We start from the raw sequence: 16,691 nt of genomic DNA, 5'->3' as shown, positions 1-16,691 counted from the left end.
TTGTCTGTTCGTTTCAGCAGTAGTGTAGATGTAGTGATCCTACATGAACGCCAGGTGGCACTGTGGCCGCGTCTCGACTAGATACGCAAGCTGGGGGCGGCACTCTGCGCGCGCCTTTTCGACTTGCTGGTACTTGTGGTTGGGTGTTTCCATGTTGTGGTGGGAAGAAGAAGAGGACAAGTGGAAAAAGGTGATCTGTCGGACGAGAAGCAAGAAATGGAGCCATCAGAATTGCCAAAGGATTTACTCGGTGAGAACAGCTGCATTCTGAGGGGGCACTTTTTCAAGTTACTGTGACACGGGACGGAAGTCATCACTTATCCTCAGTTGGCATTGTGAAAAAGTGACAAAAGAGGGCTAGCGTCGGCCATGATCTGTCTTCTCACCTGGCTCTCTAGAAACGGCCCATATCAATGATGCCCTGAAAGGCTGTCTCCTCTAATTCCTCTTCCTTGCTTTGTATGTCGTTGCGGGCGGGCAGAGAGTGTGCAGGAGGTGTTGGGGCGGAGCCTCGAGTTGACCCTCAGTTGCCAGCTCCAGCCGGAGGTCAAAGGTGAAAAGGTGGACAAAGTGCTGGTGAGTGACACTTAGTGACCTCGGGCATCGTTCGTTTTGATGGAGTCGGGCTGCTGGGCGGGGTTGGCCTCGGTTTGGTTCCCTTTGCCTCCTACAAATCCACTCGCTGGGCCATCATGGCTCTTGCTCAGCTGCTTTGGGACAAATTTGCATCATTACATATCGTATTGGTTATGATGTGATATTTTGTCACAGCCGCTCAATGTTTGTACACTGTGATAAATCTCCATCATTTCGTGTGTGTGCAGCATCTGTCAATTCTTTTTCAAGTATAAAAGAAATGCAAATTAGTCTGGAAAATCCGTCGCGAGGTGAGTGTAAGCAGTGCACGGCAGGGAGGATGCGAGCTCGCTGTTGCCTTTTGTGCACAAACATGTACATGCATACCTGAGGGCGGCCGCACGCACACACCACAGCGAAGCCCACACACGCCTACACGCGCCCGGGCCCGTCCCGACACATCCGCCGATGCGGTCTCCTGAACTTGTGATAAAGTGGGCTCGTACTCACCAAACAAATCGGACAAAGACCAATTTGCCAATTGTGTGCAGGCTTTGTCGTCACATCGAGCCTACCTGCTGTCGGCACGCTTTCCCTCCAAGGTTGGTATTCAATGTCTCGCGTCGATCACGAGCTTGCTCTCCGAAAGTCAACTTGATGGCGTGTGTGCAGGTGGAGCAGTCCTTCAGCTACCTGGACATCCATGGTCTCCGTAGCAACAAGCCCACTCAGGTGAGATGTCACAAGAAGTGGCTCTCTTGATTTGGACTGACCTGTTGCGTGACACCTGGCTTACATATCTGGTGCTGTGTGTGTGTTGTGTGTGTGTGTGTGTGCACATGTAGGTGCTAGTGGAGTGCCAGCGCGGGCCATGCACGCTGTGGTTTAGTTCCCAGAAGGACAGTGACCGGGTCATCGCCCACGTCGGTGCCAGTCTCACAAGAATCTGCCCAGACATGTAAGTAGCAAGGAGCAAGTTTTAGGTGTGAGATGTTGGACTTGCTCAGGTTCTGGCTTTCTGTCTTCCCACCAGGAGTCTGCTGAAGAAGATTCACGTGACACCTTCTGAGCGTTGGGCCGCCCTCATGGCCGTCCGGGAGCAGCAGGACCCTGCAGGCTTGGGGCCTTGCGGTAGAGTGGGGGGGGGGGGCTAGCGCTTTGATAGTTATCCCCATTCCTAAATCCCGTTCCAGGAGGCTTCTCGGTTCAGTACCGGGCCGTCTGCGACAACCTCAACCTGGCCTACAGGGAAGAGGTCCAGTGGGTGAGTAGCACTTGAATCTTGTTGCCGAAGCCAATGAAGGTGACGCTAACGCCGTCACATGTAGTCGAGCGCGATAGTTGCGCTGTGCTCAAAACTTGTTGGGGTTGTCCCCCCCGTCAGGATGTGGACACCATCTACCTGAGCCAGGACACCACAGAGTTCAACCTGCACGACTTCAGTCACCTGGACGGCAGGTGTGTGCGTCTGGTCTTGAGCTCTGAGCTGCGTTCACTGCTTGCGACATGCCCTCCTTCTTTTTCTTCAGGGATCTGGTGGCCATCGTTGGCACACTGGAGTACAACAAGTGGTTCACCAAGCTGGTGGCGAAGGACTTCAAACTGGTAAGGTTAGCGTGTGCTAGGGAGTGGGGCCCACTTAACCCTTGACGCGGGCGTGTAGTCGGCAGACGTTTGCGAGCAGATTCTGCACGTCATCTCCCGATCGAGTTGCCTGGAGGAGGTGGTCCTGGACAACGTCGGCCTTAGAAGGTCCGAGTGAGCGTGAACGCCGGGGTGCACGTGCTTCTTCTTCAACTTGTCTTCCGGTTTCTCTCCCTCAGCGACTTTGCAAACAAGCTGTCCTTGGCTCTGGCTCACAACCCCACCTCCACGCTGCACACCCTCAACCTCAGCAACAACTCTTTAGACGACAAAGGTTCAACACATGCATGCGCCACTTTGCGCTGCAACATGCAAACACACTGGGTATGTCCATTAGGAGATGACTGGCAGTGTGTGTGTGTTTTTGAGGCATGTGTGCTCTGGGCGTTCAGCTGGGCAAACTGGCGATGGGCCTGAAGAGAGTGAACCTCAGCAAGACCTCGCTGTCCCCCAAAGGTGACTGGTCTGTCCAGACGCCTTCTCCGAGGGCGGGCCCCGCTTACACGCGTGTGTGTGTGTTTATGTGTGCGCGTGTGTGTGTCAGGCGTGAACTTGCTGTGTCAGGCGCTCTGCTGCAACCCCAGCGTGGCCGCCAGTCTCACGCACCTCCAGCTGGCAGGAAACTCACTCAGAGGGGACGACCTGCAGGTGGCACGGAGCGCTGTTCACAACACGTCGGCCACACGCTAACAACCAGGTTGTCTTGCTCTTGACAGCATCTCCACAACTTCCTGAGTCATGACAACTGCTTACAAGTTTTGGATTTGTCCTCCACTGACTGCTCATTGGAGCAGGTAAACGCAAATACACGTGCACATCTTCCAAAATCAGATGCAAATGATTGCGCATATGTGTTTGTGTCAGACATCATCGTCTCTTCTCAAAGGATGTTTGAAGCATCTGCGTGTCCTCAACATGTCAAAGACTATCTACTCTCACAGGTGAAACGCACACGTATGTTGACAGGGTTGACAGGTCACGTGTCAGTCCTGTCAACATACGTGTGTGTGTGTGCGCCGCCCGGCTTGTGTTGCGTCTTGGTCAGGAAGTCCAGGGAGGTTCCCGCATCCTTCAAGCAGTTCTTCAGCCTGAGCCAGGCTCTGGTCTCCGTCAACGTGTCCGGATGCAGACTTCCCGCCGAGGCTCTGAAGTGTGATTGCGCGCCGCCGCGTGGATGGCGCGTGGCCGCCAAGGCTTTTCAGCCCTTTACCGTTGTCTCCTCAGGGCGCTGCTGCTGAGCCTGGGCTGCAACCCAAACCTGGGCGACGTGTCTCTGGACTTGAGCAGCTGCGAGGTAATGCGCTTGGTAGCGTACCACTTGCGCCGAGTCTCGTAACGTGACCCAAAGGAGGGGGCGCCTGGCAAGTCACGTGACCCGCTCTGTTTTGGCTTCCAGCTGCGCTCGGCTGGCGCCCAGATCCTGGAGGGTTGCGTGGCAGAGATCCCCAACATCTCCAGTCTGGACATCTCCGATAACGGTGCCGACCTATTTGTCGCCCGCCCCCCCCCCCCCCCGCATGGCGCGATGTGTTTTCTTTCTTGAGCTACCCCAGCTCCCTCCCGTGTTAGCATGCTAACCTGAATCAACAGATGAATTGATTGAAGTCTTGTGGCCGTTGGCAAATTCAACAAGTCCTTTTTTTTCTTGTGTCAGGTCTGGACGGGGACCTGAGCACCCTGCTAGTCTGGCTGGCTAAGAACCGCTCGGTGCGCCACCTTTCATTGGGCAGGAACTTCCAGAACATGAAGTCCAAGTGAGTTGGCGAGTAGTATGTGAGCATGACGCTTTTCACTGCCACTCCCTCGTTCCCGACAGGAATATGGCACCGGTCCTGGACGAACTGGTCCGTTTGATCCAGGAGGAGGAGTCGGTGAGTGACTGGCGCGTGCATTCCAACTGCAGCCGCCCGCCGCTGACATGGTTTGGCGCCGTCTAGCCACTGAGCTCGCTGTCGCTGGCCGACTCCAAGCTGAAGGGCGACCTGGTCGTGGTCCTCAACGCCCTGGGAAGCAACACCTCGCTCACGCAGCTGGACATCAGCGGCAACGCCATGGGAGACATGGGCGCCAAAATGCTGGCCAAGGCCCTGCAGATCAACACCAAGCTCAGGTGGTGGTGGTGGTGATGGTGGTGGGGGCGCTCCAATCTGGTGCCAGCCTGGCGCCCGCTTTTCTTTTCTGGCTTATCGTGGCCTTCTGCAGGACGCTCATCTGGGACAGGAACAACGTCAGCCCTCAGGGCCTGCGGGAAGTGGCGTCCGCTTTGGAGAAGTGAGTTTGCACTTCCTCAGTTGGGATGGCAGATGGGGCTATTGAAGACTTTGGGTTTTTTTTGCGTCCCAAAAAGCCTACGTGCAAAACCAAAACAAAACCCAGTTTTGCTCATACTGGGTCTGGTGTGCTCCGATAAAGAGTGCATCTCTGAACTTAAAATGCATTTCAGACTCGTTTTCTCTTTTGAAAGGAACTTCACCATCCGGTTTATGCCCGTTCCCATCGTGGATGCCGCCCAGGCGCTTAAGACACACCCGGAAAAGACAGAAGACGCTCTGCTGAAGGTGATTTCCGAGTTCCTTTTGGGATTTGGGATATCAGTTCTTACTCGTGGTTTAGCTAACTCCCCAACTTGGACGGGTGAAGCCGAGGTTCCCGGGACCTTACTTTGAAACTAGCGTGACCATTGTCTTTGTCTGCAGATGGAGCACTTCCTGCTGAGGAACCACGAAACCCGGAAGTACCTCCAGGAGCAGGCGTACCGGCTGCAGCAGGGCATCGTCACCAGCACCACGCAGCAGGCAGGCACCTTGGCAACAGCCCATCCTCGAACCGAGTTCTAGCTGACCTTCTGCTCCTTCGTGCAGATGATGGACACCATGTGTGTGAAGGTTCAGGACCATCTAAACTCACTCATGTTCTCCCCGGACCATGCGGTCCGGGATGACATGAAAGTGGCGGAAAACCTGATGAATGATGCAAGAAACTCCAAAACGGTGGGTGAACTTGAGCTCATGCTAGCTGGTTCTGAGTGGAACTTTCAAGCGTGCCCCTTCCCTCTCTGGACCCTCCAGCTGCTCCCTTGCCTCTACCACCTGGGCGGCGATGCTTTCCGCGGTGCCATTCTAGACAAGTTGGAGTCGGTGGCAGTGGAGGTGGCAACCGTGATGGAGGAGCAGCTGCAGGTCACTGACAACTCCCCTCCATTTAAGCCAAGTCGCAATGGCAAAAATCCAGCCGGTCAGGGCTTGAACTTCTCTGGTTTCTGCAGACGATGCTGGCGTCCATGTTGGAAGCGGCCTCCGGTTTGTGTCCGCACGTGATGAAGACGAGCTCTCTCAGTGCAGATCTGCTGAAGGCAGGCGTGGAGAGGATGAGCGTCCCTCGCACGTTTTTCAGCCAGACACTGCTGGAACAGACGGGCGTGGACATCCTCAACAAGATCAGGTCACCCACCGCTGTCTCCCCCATCTGCGTACGTCCGCTCCTCCTTATGAGGTTCTCTCCTTTTACCTTTGTGTCCCCAGTGAGCTGAAACTAAGCGCGGCATCCTTGATCTCCGACCGCGTGGTCGATGGGATCCTGGACTCTTTGTCCACGTGGCGCCACACGCTGGTCAGTTTCTGTTTTTGTCCTCGCTCATGGGACCTGTCTGTCCACCATCCATTTCGTCCTTCCTCGCTGTAGGCCAATCACGTGAGCAGGCAGGGCCAACCCGCGCTCCGGCCCAAGTCTCAGGAGGAAAGGCAGATTCTCGACGAGACGGTCCTTTATCCGGAGTGTCGCCAGGAGGGCGTTGTAGGAAATTGCTACTCTCCTACCCCTTGTGAATGCTGTTTATTTGCTTGTCAATGTCTTTGATGGAGCACCTTTGCCTCCAGACGACAGCCAAATCCAAAAGGAAGAGTATTCTGGACCGAATGCTGCGACCGGTCTCGGTTGCCTTTGGTACGTAATGGCAGGTGCAACATCTGGGGCTTCTATTGAGAGGAAACTTGTGATGTTTATTTCAGAGATGGAGTTTGACCTGGAGAAGGCCCTGCAGGAGGTTCCCATCCACACGGTGGAGCCGCCGCCGCCGCCTTCGCCCGTGCCGGACCTCGCGTTAGCGTTCCCACCTCTGGGATCGCCGCCCCCTCTGCAGCATCACACCAAATTGCGGCCCAAAGCCAGGAGGCGAACCAAAGCTAGCAGAGTCGGCGTAAGTTGGCAAGGAACCCAGTCAGGCAGCACACAGTATATACCTTGTGTGACTATGACTATTTGTTTGCAGCGTGAGACAGCGCCAGTGGTCGAGCACGAGGGCATGATGGGAAGGCTGGACGAGGGTGTGGACGAGTTCTTCTCCAAGAAAGTTCTGAAAGTCAGCTTGAAGTGAGAACCCGGCGCGGCCGACTCCTATGAGTGAAAGAGACTTGAAGCAATCACTGCACCTCTTTGTCCACACAGACGCCTTGCCGCGCTAGCCACGCCGTCAAACACGCACGAGTTGGTAGACAAAAAGCGAGAATCCAGAAAGAGTGGCTTTTTCAACCTCATCAAAGGTCGGACATCCCGCTCGGAAAAAAGCCAGGGGCCCGCCGCCGGGTCTGTCGTGTCGCCCCGGACCACGTCACCCGCTCTGTTGCCGTCGCCCCCCACGACTCCCGTCAACGTGCTCACGGATGAGTCCCTGCCCGCGTCGCCCTCCAAGGAGCATTCTGAAACGAGCGCCTCGGCCGCTTCGTCTACAGCGGCTGAAGAAAAGGATGTCGCCCTGCTCCCGCGCCGCGTGGGCGTTCCCGTCATGGGTGCCGACCTCCTGGCAGAGATTAAGGCACGGCAGGAGAAAATGGCCACCCACAAGGTGAGGAAAGCAACAATTTGCTTCTATAGCAGCGGGGTAAATACTCAATAACAGAAGGGGATAGGACCTAAGTATCTTGGTCAGTATGCTGTGGAAAATCTAGAAAACAAGCACAGATGACATGATGGAATTCTCTGACCTTGAAATGACATCAAGGTGTTTGTTTTTTTCCCCCCCTTTGGTTGTTTAGTTGAAGTCGTCGAAAGAAGAAGGCCACATGGGTAAGTCCACGCTAGGGCTAATGCTGACAGTAACTCTGTTGCTAAGTGTCGACTGCCGGAATATTCACTCGTTTTCTACTCTGTAATCGCGACATGGGAATGCCGAAATAAGTGATGAATGCTTAGATAATGCCAAACAATACTAAGCTGATTGTTTATTATTCTAAACTAACACATATAATGATGCTAAGATCACACGTTATGATGCTATGTTACCACGTGATAATGCTAAACTAGTGTACACTGATGCCAAGGTGACCAAGCTAAGCTAATGCGAGACAATGCTAATCCGATATCTGATGATGCTAAGATAGCACATATAACACTAAGATAACATGTTATGATGCTCAGCTAACATGTGCCAATGCTAATCAAACTTGAAGATGCTAATCAAACCTGATTATGCTAAGCTAATTGGTGACAATGCTAAACTGACGCGATGATGCTCAGCTAAAGCTAAGCTAATGTGTGCCAATGCTGACGTGTGATGATGGTATGCTAACAATAGTGAGTCAACATGCAATGATGTTAAGATGACGCCTCGATGCTAATCACAGCTGACAAGGTGAAAGTGTTTCACTAGCATGTAATGATTACAAGCTACCAAGTGACAATGCAAAGCTAACATCCCCGTTTCCTGCCAGACAATTCCGCGGCAGAGGGTGTTCAAGTTCCTCTTCCTGCTCCTCGCCTGAAGAGGGAGCCGTCACAAAATGATGAACACCAAGATAGCAACTTGACCGGTCAGTCACACGAATGTAATCAAGTGACAATGCAAAGCTAATATCCCCCGTTTCCTTCCAGACGATTCCATGGCAGAGGGTGTTCAAGTTCCTCTTCCTGCTCCTCGCCTGAAGAGGGAGCCATCACAAAATGAGGGACACCAAGATAGCAACTTGACTGGTCAGTCACACGAATGCAATGCACTCCCAAACAACAGTAATACTTTGACGCTACTAATCTATTACTACTGCTACTACTACAACCAGAAGAATACTATGAAAAGTACTACTACTAGTATGACAACTTGTATGACACTACTCATCTGCAACGACTGGAGATAGGCCATGACTATTACGACTCCCACCACAGTGATGGTTCTACTGCTACTAGTTCCACAGTAATACTCTGGAGCCTACTCTCCAACGGTGGCACAATGAGCACCATATTACAATCGGTCTACTTGTTTAATAATAATAATAAGTTTGTGCGACTTTTGTGACAAAATGTGTTGCGGTTTCCCATCAGCATGGGTCGTTTCCACCGCCTCACCGCGACAGCAGCGCTGGTCATCCCTCAAGACGTCGCCACGCTGTCGTCCTGATGTGCGTCAGCGAGCCAAGTCCCTGCCCGCCTACTCTCCGACACTGTAGCGTGCTAATAGCGCTAACGCCAACAAAGACGCTGACCTCAGGGCTCCCAACGTCTCGGTCCTCGCAGAATTCCAGCGGGTGACCATGTCTTTATGCTTCCAAGTCATTTTGGTGGGCTCGGCTAACTCATTTCCCCCCAATTTGAGCTCAGGTGCGCCATGTCGCTACAAGTAACCTGTGCTTTTCCGTGTTGTAGTGTAAAACATTACAAGCGTTTTTTTTTTTTAAATATTGCCATTTTCTTCAATCTGATCTTGCTGCAAATGGTGTGAATGTGAAATTTGGAAACCAAGATGACTTGACGGCATCGGGTGTCGCTCTTTTCATTTCCACATCAAAGTTATCATTTGCCCTTCGCTATGTGTCGTTTGACACCCTGGAATGGTGACCCAGAGAGAGAAATGGACAAAGCTGCATTCCATTGAGCCTCTTCAGATAAAGCAGAAAAGCTGAGCAGTAGTCTAACGCAAACCAACAAAACTATTTTTCCTGGTGAAAGAAATTCCATGTCCAAGACTTGGAAGACTTGCTCCACTTGATTAAGTACACATGCAGGAGGACGGTGAGCAAGTTGTAAGGTGACATCACGGCTGCGTTAGCAAGCCTCGGCTTATCTGGGCCTTCTGCTAATCAGTGACTAAGGTCACGCCTGCGCGGTCCAGAGGTCGCCTGCCGTCATCCTCCACATCATTTTCCTGGCTGGCGCGCTCCATGAAGGCATCGCGGAAGAAGAAGCAGCAGCTCGTCCTTGTGAGTAGCTCGCCTCCGCTTTGCTGGGCAACTGTAGTGTTGGTAAAGATGATGAAGCCAACTTGGAAGAAAGCTCACATTGCTTTTTTTGCCCACGGAGTGAACGAACAAACGATCCAAGGCATCCTACATCACATCACGGCAAATATGCGACGGGAAACTCGAGAAACCAATCGAGGAGCTCATTTCCAATCAGGCAGTTGCGCTTCTCAGCAGAAGGTCATTGATGACATCATCGATATGACCACAAAAAGTCTACACACTCACAGCAAAATGCCCGCTTTTGACGACGGACAAAAACGAGGCGATTGGTTCAAACTACGTTGACCTTTGACCCGTACGGCTCAATTAAATGCAAGTTATCCAATTGAGTGTAGCGGCTGCTTGGCTCGGTCCAACATGGTCACGTGACAACGCAAAGCTACAACAACTGAACTTAGAAAGAGCAACGCCACCTTGCCCTCGAGCCAAATACTCATCTGCTTCGTGTAAACTGCTTTGACAAGTCTCAGGCACTTGCAAAGTCACTTTGACCTCCAAACCGGGCCTGAGTGTGTAGACCCTCTCCTACCTGAGGGGACGTGTCTGCGTGCAGACCCTCTCCTACCTGAAGGGGGATGTGTCTGCGTTCATCACAGACCAATCACAATGCGGGAATCGTCCCCATATAATGGGCTGCTCGTTAACAAATAGCCTTCAGCTTTTCTCGGGTGGGGGGGAAGCGGTGCCATTTGTCACCGCCGAAGCTGTCCACTTGTTCGAACACTCGCTGTTACTCTCGCTCGCGATGGCGCCCTGCTCACCCGTAAGTGTGTCCTCGGTTCGTTAATTCAAGCTCCCACGACAGAATGTTTTTTTTTTCCCTTTGTAGTTTTTCATTTCGTAGCAGGTTAATTCGTGTTGGAAAGGCCCGCTTGAGTTGTTCTGAAGACCGGAGCTGAAAATGAGCTTTGCTGCCACCGGGTGGCGCTTGTCCTGGCTCCCACGTCTTGTTGCCAAATGTCTTCATTTCATATCATTTCATTGTCTCGCGTTCATGTTGTGTTACATATAGAACTTGGTTCCCGTTGTGACGTTGGTTGTCTTTGCCAGGTGGGCGTGCTGTCCGTGTCGCTGGTGACTCTGATCCTGGGCCTCGGACTGGGACTGGGTCTGAAACTGCAGGAGTGTCAAGACCAAGGTGACTTCCGGTGCGGGTGCCTCGCGCACGTTCAGAGCAGCTTCCGTGCCTTCAAAGTGACGCCAAATGCGCGCGAGCACAAGGTCCTTCGAGTGTTTGAAGAAATTCCAATTGATCAAATTCCAGGCCGCTTTGGCGGCAATCATTCACTCGTGTCTTGCTCGTGAGCTCCTCGAACAGCGCGTCGTCAGGACGGAGCGGATGACTGGACAGGCGTTCGTAGATAAGGATCTTTACAGAGTCGCTGTAAAGTTGAGTCATCCAATAAAACTGAGGCTTGGAGCACTTCATGACCTCATTGCTACGTGGCCCATCAACAAGCAGCGATGACTAATCAGTTGTATTTTTTTTTTGATGCTTTGCGCAGAAAGCACGGCATAAATTTTGCGCGCGAGGTGCAGGGATGGCTTTTGGGGGTCCATCAAGCGTTGAACATGAATGGATAATGTGGGCACTTTCAAATCCGGGCACCGCTGTCAACTGTGAGTTGGTGTTTTACATGGTCCATCCCCCCAGTGGCACCTCTGCAGACGTGCAGGAACCGCTGCTACCAGCCGTATGACGGCGCCACCCCTGGCTGCAGATGTGACGACGCCTGCCAGGGGAGTGGGACCTGTTGCCATGACTACCACGACCTCTGCAAAGCCCCCGGTGAGAGGTCGCCAACCTGCGCCAGCGAGCCGTTCGTCTGGCTGACACGCGCGCTCGCATGCAGGTGAACTATGGGAGTGCACGCGTCTGCGCTGCGGCGAGATGAGGCTGTCCACCAGCAGGTGTCACTGTTCGGACGACTGCGCCGCAAATTCCGACTGTTGCAGCAACTACCGGCACATCTGCCAGGGTGAGATGGCGCAGAATGTGCGCCAGCCACGCATCAACATGTGATTTGTCCGTGTTGCCAGGCGAGCCCGAATGGGTGGAGGACGAGTGCGACGACCTGTCACGCCCCTCCTGTCCGCCAGGGTACCGCACATGAAGTCGCACTCACTCGTTAGCGCCTCCGCAGGCGCGATGTGGCATGACGGGTGTTGTCTTGCTTGGCTAGCTTCCAGCGCCAGCCGCTGCTTCTGGTGTCTCTGGACGGCCTGCGAGCAGACTACCTGCGCCTGTGGAGCCCGCTCATCCCGGTTCTCAGCAAACTCAGTGAGTCATCAACCGCTTTCTGCCGCTGCCGCCTCAGACTTTGACCACTGTGAATATTGAGGAAGAAAACAATGTCTCACAGCGAGTCAACTCTTGAGGCCGTGCTGTGACTTTGCTCCTCACACCTCATCTTTGTTGGGGTGTGATGGTGATATTTTTAGGGTAATATTTTTCCCTCTCCTCCCCCCCCAGAAAAATGTGGAACGTCGACACCCTATATGCAGTCAGCCTTTCCCAGCAAGACTTTCCCCAACCACTACAGCATTGTCACGGTAAAAAAAAACACACAGTCAAGGTTGCACTGACATCATCCCCATTGACAATGCATGCGGACACACACACACACACACACACACACACACACACACACACACACACACACACACGGGCGCACACAACGTCCTGACCTTTATTCTGACTGTCTGCTGTCTGCACACTTGCTCTATTTTTGCTCCTCTTATTTGTTTATGTATTTATATTTATTCGTCGCTCTTGTTTATTCGTTGTTTGTGCCTTCTTGTTTTTACTTTTTGTGTTGTTTTGTTTTTGGGATGTTTTGTTATGTCTTGTCACCGTGGGATAGTGGGTAACGCAATTTCCATCTCTTTGTGTGTCTTGGCATGTGAAGTGATTGACAATAAAGCTGACTTTGACTTTTTGACGCACACACACACACACAAGGGTCTGTATCCTGAATCCAACGGTTTGATTGACAACGTGATGTACGATCCCGTGATGGACGCCATTTTTTCCTTGTCGAGTCCGGAGAAGGAGAACCCTGCGTGGTACCTCGGACAACCGGTAAGTGGACTCATTCGGACGGGTGCACGTGTGCGTCACTGATGCCTGAGCGGGATTTCCTCTCCAGGTTTGGCACACTGCAAAATATCAGGGCCTGAAGTCTGGGACCTTCTTCTGGCCCGGATCGGACGTGAAAATAAACGGAAGCTTCCCAGACATCTACCGGCCATACGACGGGTACGCGGCTCGACTCTTCCAGCGCCGCTGCCAAAGGAACGGCGAGCTCATGGGCTGCGTTTGACTTCCAGGAAAATCCCATTCGAGGAGCGAGTCCTGACAGTGTTGAAGTGGCTCCAGCTGCCGGCCGCTCAAAGGTGACTCGACTTTCAGTCCCTGCCTGCAACCCGTGAGCCGCGTTGTCATGCGCCGTCCCGTCTCCTCCAGACCGGACTTCTACACCCTCTACCTGGAGGAGCCAGACAAATCAGGACACAGCTTCGGTCCTGTCAGCGGTGGGGTATGTCCAAAACCGTGATCCGCACCGAGCGGCAATGATGTGAATGAATCACGTGACTCTGCCGCAGGTAGCGCAGGCCATTAAAGGCGTGGACAAGATGATGGGTCAGTTGATGAACGGACTCAAGCAAACGGGACTTCACCGCTGCGTCAACGTCATAGTGGTGGCCGATCACGGTAATTGCGCCGAGGCTCTTGTCGGGCGAGGTGGAGAATAGCTTTAGCCGCGTGTGCCGACAGGGATGGAGGAGACCGGCTGCGACAGGAAGGAAAACCTGCAGGAGTTTCTGGGCCACGTGGATGACTACATCGCCACCGAAGGTCCCTTTGGACGCATCCGGGCCAAGAACACAGACGCTGACTGTGAGTGGAGGGTCGAGAGTAAGACCTCTCTTTGGCACAGGTTTTTCGAAAGTAGTCCGTGTTGTGAGCAAGTAACATGAGCGTGAAGCTCGGTAAACGTGCGTGTGTGTGTGTGTTTCAGTGGATGCAGCTGGCATCGTCGCCAACTTGACGGTGAGCACAAATCCCACGTCAGATGGTGCGTGCACGGGTGGGAGCCACGTTTGCTATTTGCCTTTTTAGTGCAAGCGCCCGACGCAGAAGCTGCGGCCGTACCTGAAGTGGCACCTGCCCAAACGGCTTCACTTCGCCTACAGCCGTCGCATCGAAGACGTCAACGTGCTGGTGGAGCCAAAATGGCTGTTGGAAAGGTAGGCAATGGCGCCCCCGCACCTGTTCCCGAGTCAGGACGCCGCTCCGCTCTCAGGCTTCCGGGCTCGCTGCGCTTCTGCGACGGCGGCCAGCACGGCTACGACAACGATGTGGCCAGCATGCACGTGAGTGAGCTCTACGTGCTAGCGTGCTAACGTGGCAGCTCGGCTAACGCGGCTCTCCTCCCATCCCTCCGCCAGGCCATGTTCGTGGCTTACGGGCCAAAGTTTGTCTCTCGCACAGAAGTGGAACCCTTCGCCAACATCGAGCTCTACGACCTCATGTGCGGTCAGTCTGCGCCGCCGCCGCCGGCACACTGGCCCTTGTGACCCCTGTGACCTTTGCAACCCGTGTGAGTGCAGACGTGCTGCAGATCTCACCAGCCGCCAACAACGGCACGCACGGCAGCCTGAACCACATGCTGCGACAGCCCTTCTACTCGCCCACGCCTCCGCCGGAGCGCAGCGCACCCGCCGAGTGCCGCCTCAGTAGTCTGCTTCCGCAAGACCCGCTGGGCTGCTCCTGCCCCAGCATGGTGCGTCCGGCGTCAGATCCCGGTCCTCTAACTGTTACCAGACTTGTTACTGTCGGTGGCACTGTGTTCAGTCCTGCTCTGCTGGGGCTTGAAGACTTAGCGGGACTAGGACTAGTTGCTACCGCTTCTTTCGTTTTATAGTTGTTGGCGCTGTTATTCTTAGGGTTACTGCCGGTGCTCTTCTAGCTGTTAGCTTTAGCATTCCTGGAACTGTTACCGTTGTGTTTTTGTGCTTCCTGCCGGGCGGGCGGGCTCCTCAGAGCGTGGACTCCATGGAGACGGCTAACCGTCGCCTCAACATGACATCCGCTCAAGGTGAGCCCATCACTACTGCGGCGTCTGGTTGCTACCTTTTGTCCAAATGAACCTTGGACTCCTTCCCATTCCTACAGAAGCGGCGGCGCGGCGTAAACACCTGATGTTCGGTCGGCCACGCCTGCTGAGGCCCGGTGAACGCTACTGCATCCTCCACCAGGAGGCGTTTGTCAGCGCGTACAGCCGTGACCTGAAGATGCCGTCGTGGAGTTCTTTCAACATGGACGTGCCAGTATGCCTGCCGGAGCTACAGCGTTCTGGATTCGTTTTTTTCTTTTCTCCTCTCCCCCTTCAGCAAAATGTTTTGACTCCACAATGACAAAGCAAGGAGCAGACTGTCGAAAGCCCCGAGTGTGGCGGCAGTACTTGCGCTGCGTGTCGATGGCCGCCTTTTTGACGTTCCCCTTTTTGGCAGAGCAACTCTGAGCCGCTACCGCCCATCGGGGCCGACTGCCTGCGGGCTGACGTCCGGATCCCCCCGTCCGACAGTCGTGGTTGTGAGGACTATGGCCACTTTACCCGTGCCTTCCTCTACCCACCTGGTACGCCTGGGCCAGAGTCTGCTCCCTGAGCCACAATGAGCTCAAATGACCTTTCTGTCACGTTGCAGGTCTGACCCCAAAGGAGGCGGAGCGCTATGACGCCCTGCTGAGCAGCCACGTGGTGCCAATGTACCCGCAGTTTCACAGTACGTCATCGGGTGGAGTCACGAGACGCGGAATAGTCGCCAATGCTCTTTCTGCCGCTTTGCTGAACAAGCCATAAATAAGTCCAGCGATCCAAAGTATTCTCAGCCGCTAGCCTCTGCCGGTGGCTAATGCTAACGGCAAGGCTCTAACCATTCTATGGTATGAATTAATTTTGGTAGAGACAGTTTGTGCGCTGTGGAAGGAGTGGCTGACCACCCAGCAAGCAGCTGGTTTGAAGCGTTTGCTGTGCATTCCCTGGCCACTAGGAGGCAGTGTCATACTGACACACGCACGCAAACAAGACTTTTTTTAAATCAATCTCGAGCTTATCTATCACTCGAGAGACTGTCCTCATAATGTCGTCACAATACTTATTGCTTTTTTTTGCCCCCCCCCCCCAAACATTTGTTCATGATGTCTGCCACTGCTACTAAAATTAGCGACGCCCCTACTTCAATAGGAACCCTCAAATTCAGTTCTGAAAAGCAACAGTTTACGTGTTTTGTTTGAGGAAGGTGATGATGCAAAAAATGTATTTCATACCTGTGTCCCATCCTTTCTACTTTAGGGATCTGGACGTACTTCCAGGGCACGCTGCTCAAGAAGTACGCCGGCATCTACAATGGCATCAACGTGCTAACTGGCCCCGTCTTCGACTACGACCACGACGGACGCCGTGACCGACCCGAGCTCATCGAGCGGTAAGAGCGGCACACAAAAAATGCACACGCAGACGAGGCTCGAGACGGTGTTAGCTTTATTTATTGAATTTAGTTAGCAAGTTCAGTTAGCTGACACGTTTTGATTGTCAATCCAAAACTTGAAGAAAATAAAAGGAGCAGCCATTGAATGGCCGGTACTGAGACCAGGTCAAAGGTCTAACCACCCGGCCGTGTCACCTAGGTGGGCGACCCCGGGCAAGGTGTCTGTGCCCACGCATTACTTTGCCGTGCTGAGCAGCTGCCGCAACGCCAGCCGCCCGCTGCCCGAATGCGAGGGAGCGCTGCACGCCGTCGCCTTCCTGCTGCCTCACAGAGCCGACAACTCTGAAAACTGCCAGGTAGTGCCGAGCGCCTCGTTGTCAGGTTGGCGGCGGACGTGCTCGATTTAACTCGCCGTGCCATTGGGCTGTTGTGACGGCGCCGTTAAAACCGATTTGCGCTTCAACAGAGCGACAAAGACGAAGCTTCCTGGGTGGAAGATCACATTTGGTTTCACCAAGCCCGCGTACGAGACGTGGAGTGGATCACAGGACTGGATTTCTACCAGGAGAGTAACCGAGGGCTCCCTGAGCTCCTGCGACTCAAGACCCGCCCCACAGCTGCCAATCAAAAGCCATAACCAAGACAGGGATTGTCTTTTTTTTTTTAGCTTCACTGTGTGCAAATGTCACAACAGTCAATAAAGATTTGAGGCACAAGCTTACAAAGAGTACAAGTGGCTTTGTGCTTTAT

The 16,691-nt window shown here is 53.6% G+C and overlaps 2 protein-coding genes across 4 annotated transcripts; both read left to right on the top strand.

The window, feature by feature from the left end:
- Positions 1-17: 17 nt before the first annotated feature.
- On the top strand, positions 18-10,512 carry LOC147041268 (F-actin-uncapping protein LRRC16A-like). 2 transcript variants are annotated; one of them, XR_015069220.1, is made up of 38 exons: positions 18-250; positions 482-576; positions 1,128-1,178; positions 1,249-1,308; positions 1,422-1,534; positions 1,610-1,707; positions 1,770-1,840; positions 1,961-2,034; positions 2,106-2,181; positions 2,240-2,328; positions 2,400-2,494; positions 2,590-2,676; positions 2,765-2,868; positions 2,937-3,014; positions 3,085-3,161; positions 3,266-3,370; positions 3,445-3,514; positions 3,617-3,698; positions 3,875-3,974; positions 4,037-4,091; positions 4,158-4,330; positions 4,423-4,491; positions 4,685-4,778; positions 4,917-5,015; positions 5,082-5,210; positions 5,289-5,399; positions 5,486-5,661; positions 5,742-5,829; positions 5,902-6,012; positions 6,096-6,162; positions 6,228-6,415; positions 6,488-6,588; positions 6,664-7,060; positions 7,251-7,281; positions 7,926-8,024; positions 8,086-8,184; positions 8,530-8,732; positions 10,497-10,512. XR_015069220.1 is itself a non-coding variant. In XM_085939826.1 (37 exons), the coding sequence occupies exons 1-37, from the start codon at positions 217-219 to the stop codon at positions 8,652-8,654; spliced, it is 3,771 nt and encodes a 1,256-aa protein (XP_085795952.1). In that variant the 5' UTR covers positions 18-216; the 3' UTR covers positions 8,655-9,319. The 2 variants fall into 2 exon arrangements, 1 of the variants encoding a protein (XP_085795952.1); XM_085939826.1 differs by lacking the exon at positions 10,497-10,512 and having other exon boundaries at positions 8,530-9,319.
- Positions 9,351-16,663, top strand: LOC147041267 (venom phosphodiesterase 1). Of its 2 annotated transcripts, none has more exons than XM_085939845.1 (25): positions 9,351-9,404; positions 10,497-10,584; positions 11,101-11,235; positions 11,300-11,425; positions 11,487-11,547; positions 11,630-11,727; positions 11,920-11,999; positions 12,409-12,528; positions 12,596-12,705; positions 12,777-12,842; positions 12,913-12,985; positions 13,053-13,161; positions 13,225-13,347; positions 13,469-13,500; positions 13,570-13,697; positions 13,754-13,823; positions 13,899-13,986; positions 14,061-14,233; positions 14,494-14,548; positions 14,626-14,780; positions 14,964-15,090; positions 15,159-15,236; positions 15,806-15,938; positions 16,141-16,297; positions 16,408-16,663. In XM_085939845.1, the coding sequence occupies exons 1-25, from the start codon at positions 9,366-9,368 to the stop codon at positions 16,576-16,578; spliced, it is 2,595 nt and encodes an 864-aa protein (XP_085795971.1). In that variant the 5' UTR covers positions 9,351-9,365; the 3' UTR covers positions 16,579-16,663. The 2 variants fall into 2 exon arrangements, with proteins under 2 accessions (XP_085795971.1, XP_085795972.1); XM_085939846.1 differs by lacking the exon at positions 9,351-9,404 and adding an exon at positions 10,092-10,209.
- The last annotated feature ends 28 nt before the right edge of the window (positions 16,664-16,691 follow it).

This window comes from Syngnathus leptorhynchus, chromosome 20 (assembly GCF_054491065.1).
Source record: "Syngnathus leptorhynchus isolate UIUO chromosome 20, UIUO_Slep, whole genome shotgun sequence".
Classification (NCBI taxonomy): domain Eukaryota; kingdom Metazoa; phylum Chordata; class Actinopteri; order Syngnathiformes; family Syngnathidae; genus Syngnathus; species Syngnathus leptorhynchus.
The sequence above is the reverse complement of the archived record's forward strand: the minus strand, read 5'-3'. Positions and strand labels throughout refer to the sequence as shown.

Bases quoted from the DNA above. Each gene is read 5' to 3' on its own strand.
- LOC147041268 (XM_085939826.1), top strand. From the start codon at position 217: ATGGAGCCATCAGAATTGCCAAAGGATTTACTCG. The intron at 2,677-2,764 runs GTGACTGGTCTG...TGTGTGTGTCAG, and splicing joins GACCTCGCTGTCCCCCAAAG to GCGTGAACTTGCTGTGTCAG. The intron at 6,163-6,227 runs GTACGTAATGGC...TGTTTATTTCAG, and splicing joins ACCGGTCTCGGTTGCCTTTG to AGATGGAGTTTGACCTGGAG.
- LOC147041267 (XM_085939845.1), top strand. From the start codon at position 9,366: ATGAAGGCATCGCGGAAGAAGAAGCAGCAGCTCGTCCTT. The intron at 11,236-11,299 runs GTGAGAGGTCGC...GCTCGCATGCAG, and splicing joins CGACCTCTGCAAAGCCCCCG to GTGAACTATGGGAGTGCACG. The intron at 12,706-12,776 runs GTACGCGGCTCG...TTTGACTTCCAG, and splicing joins ATCTACCGGCCATACGACGG to GAAAATCCCATTCGAGGAGC.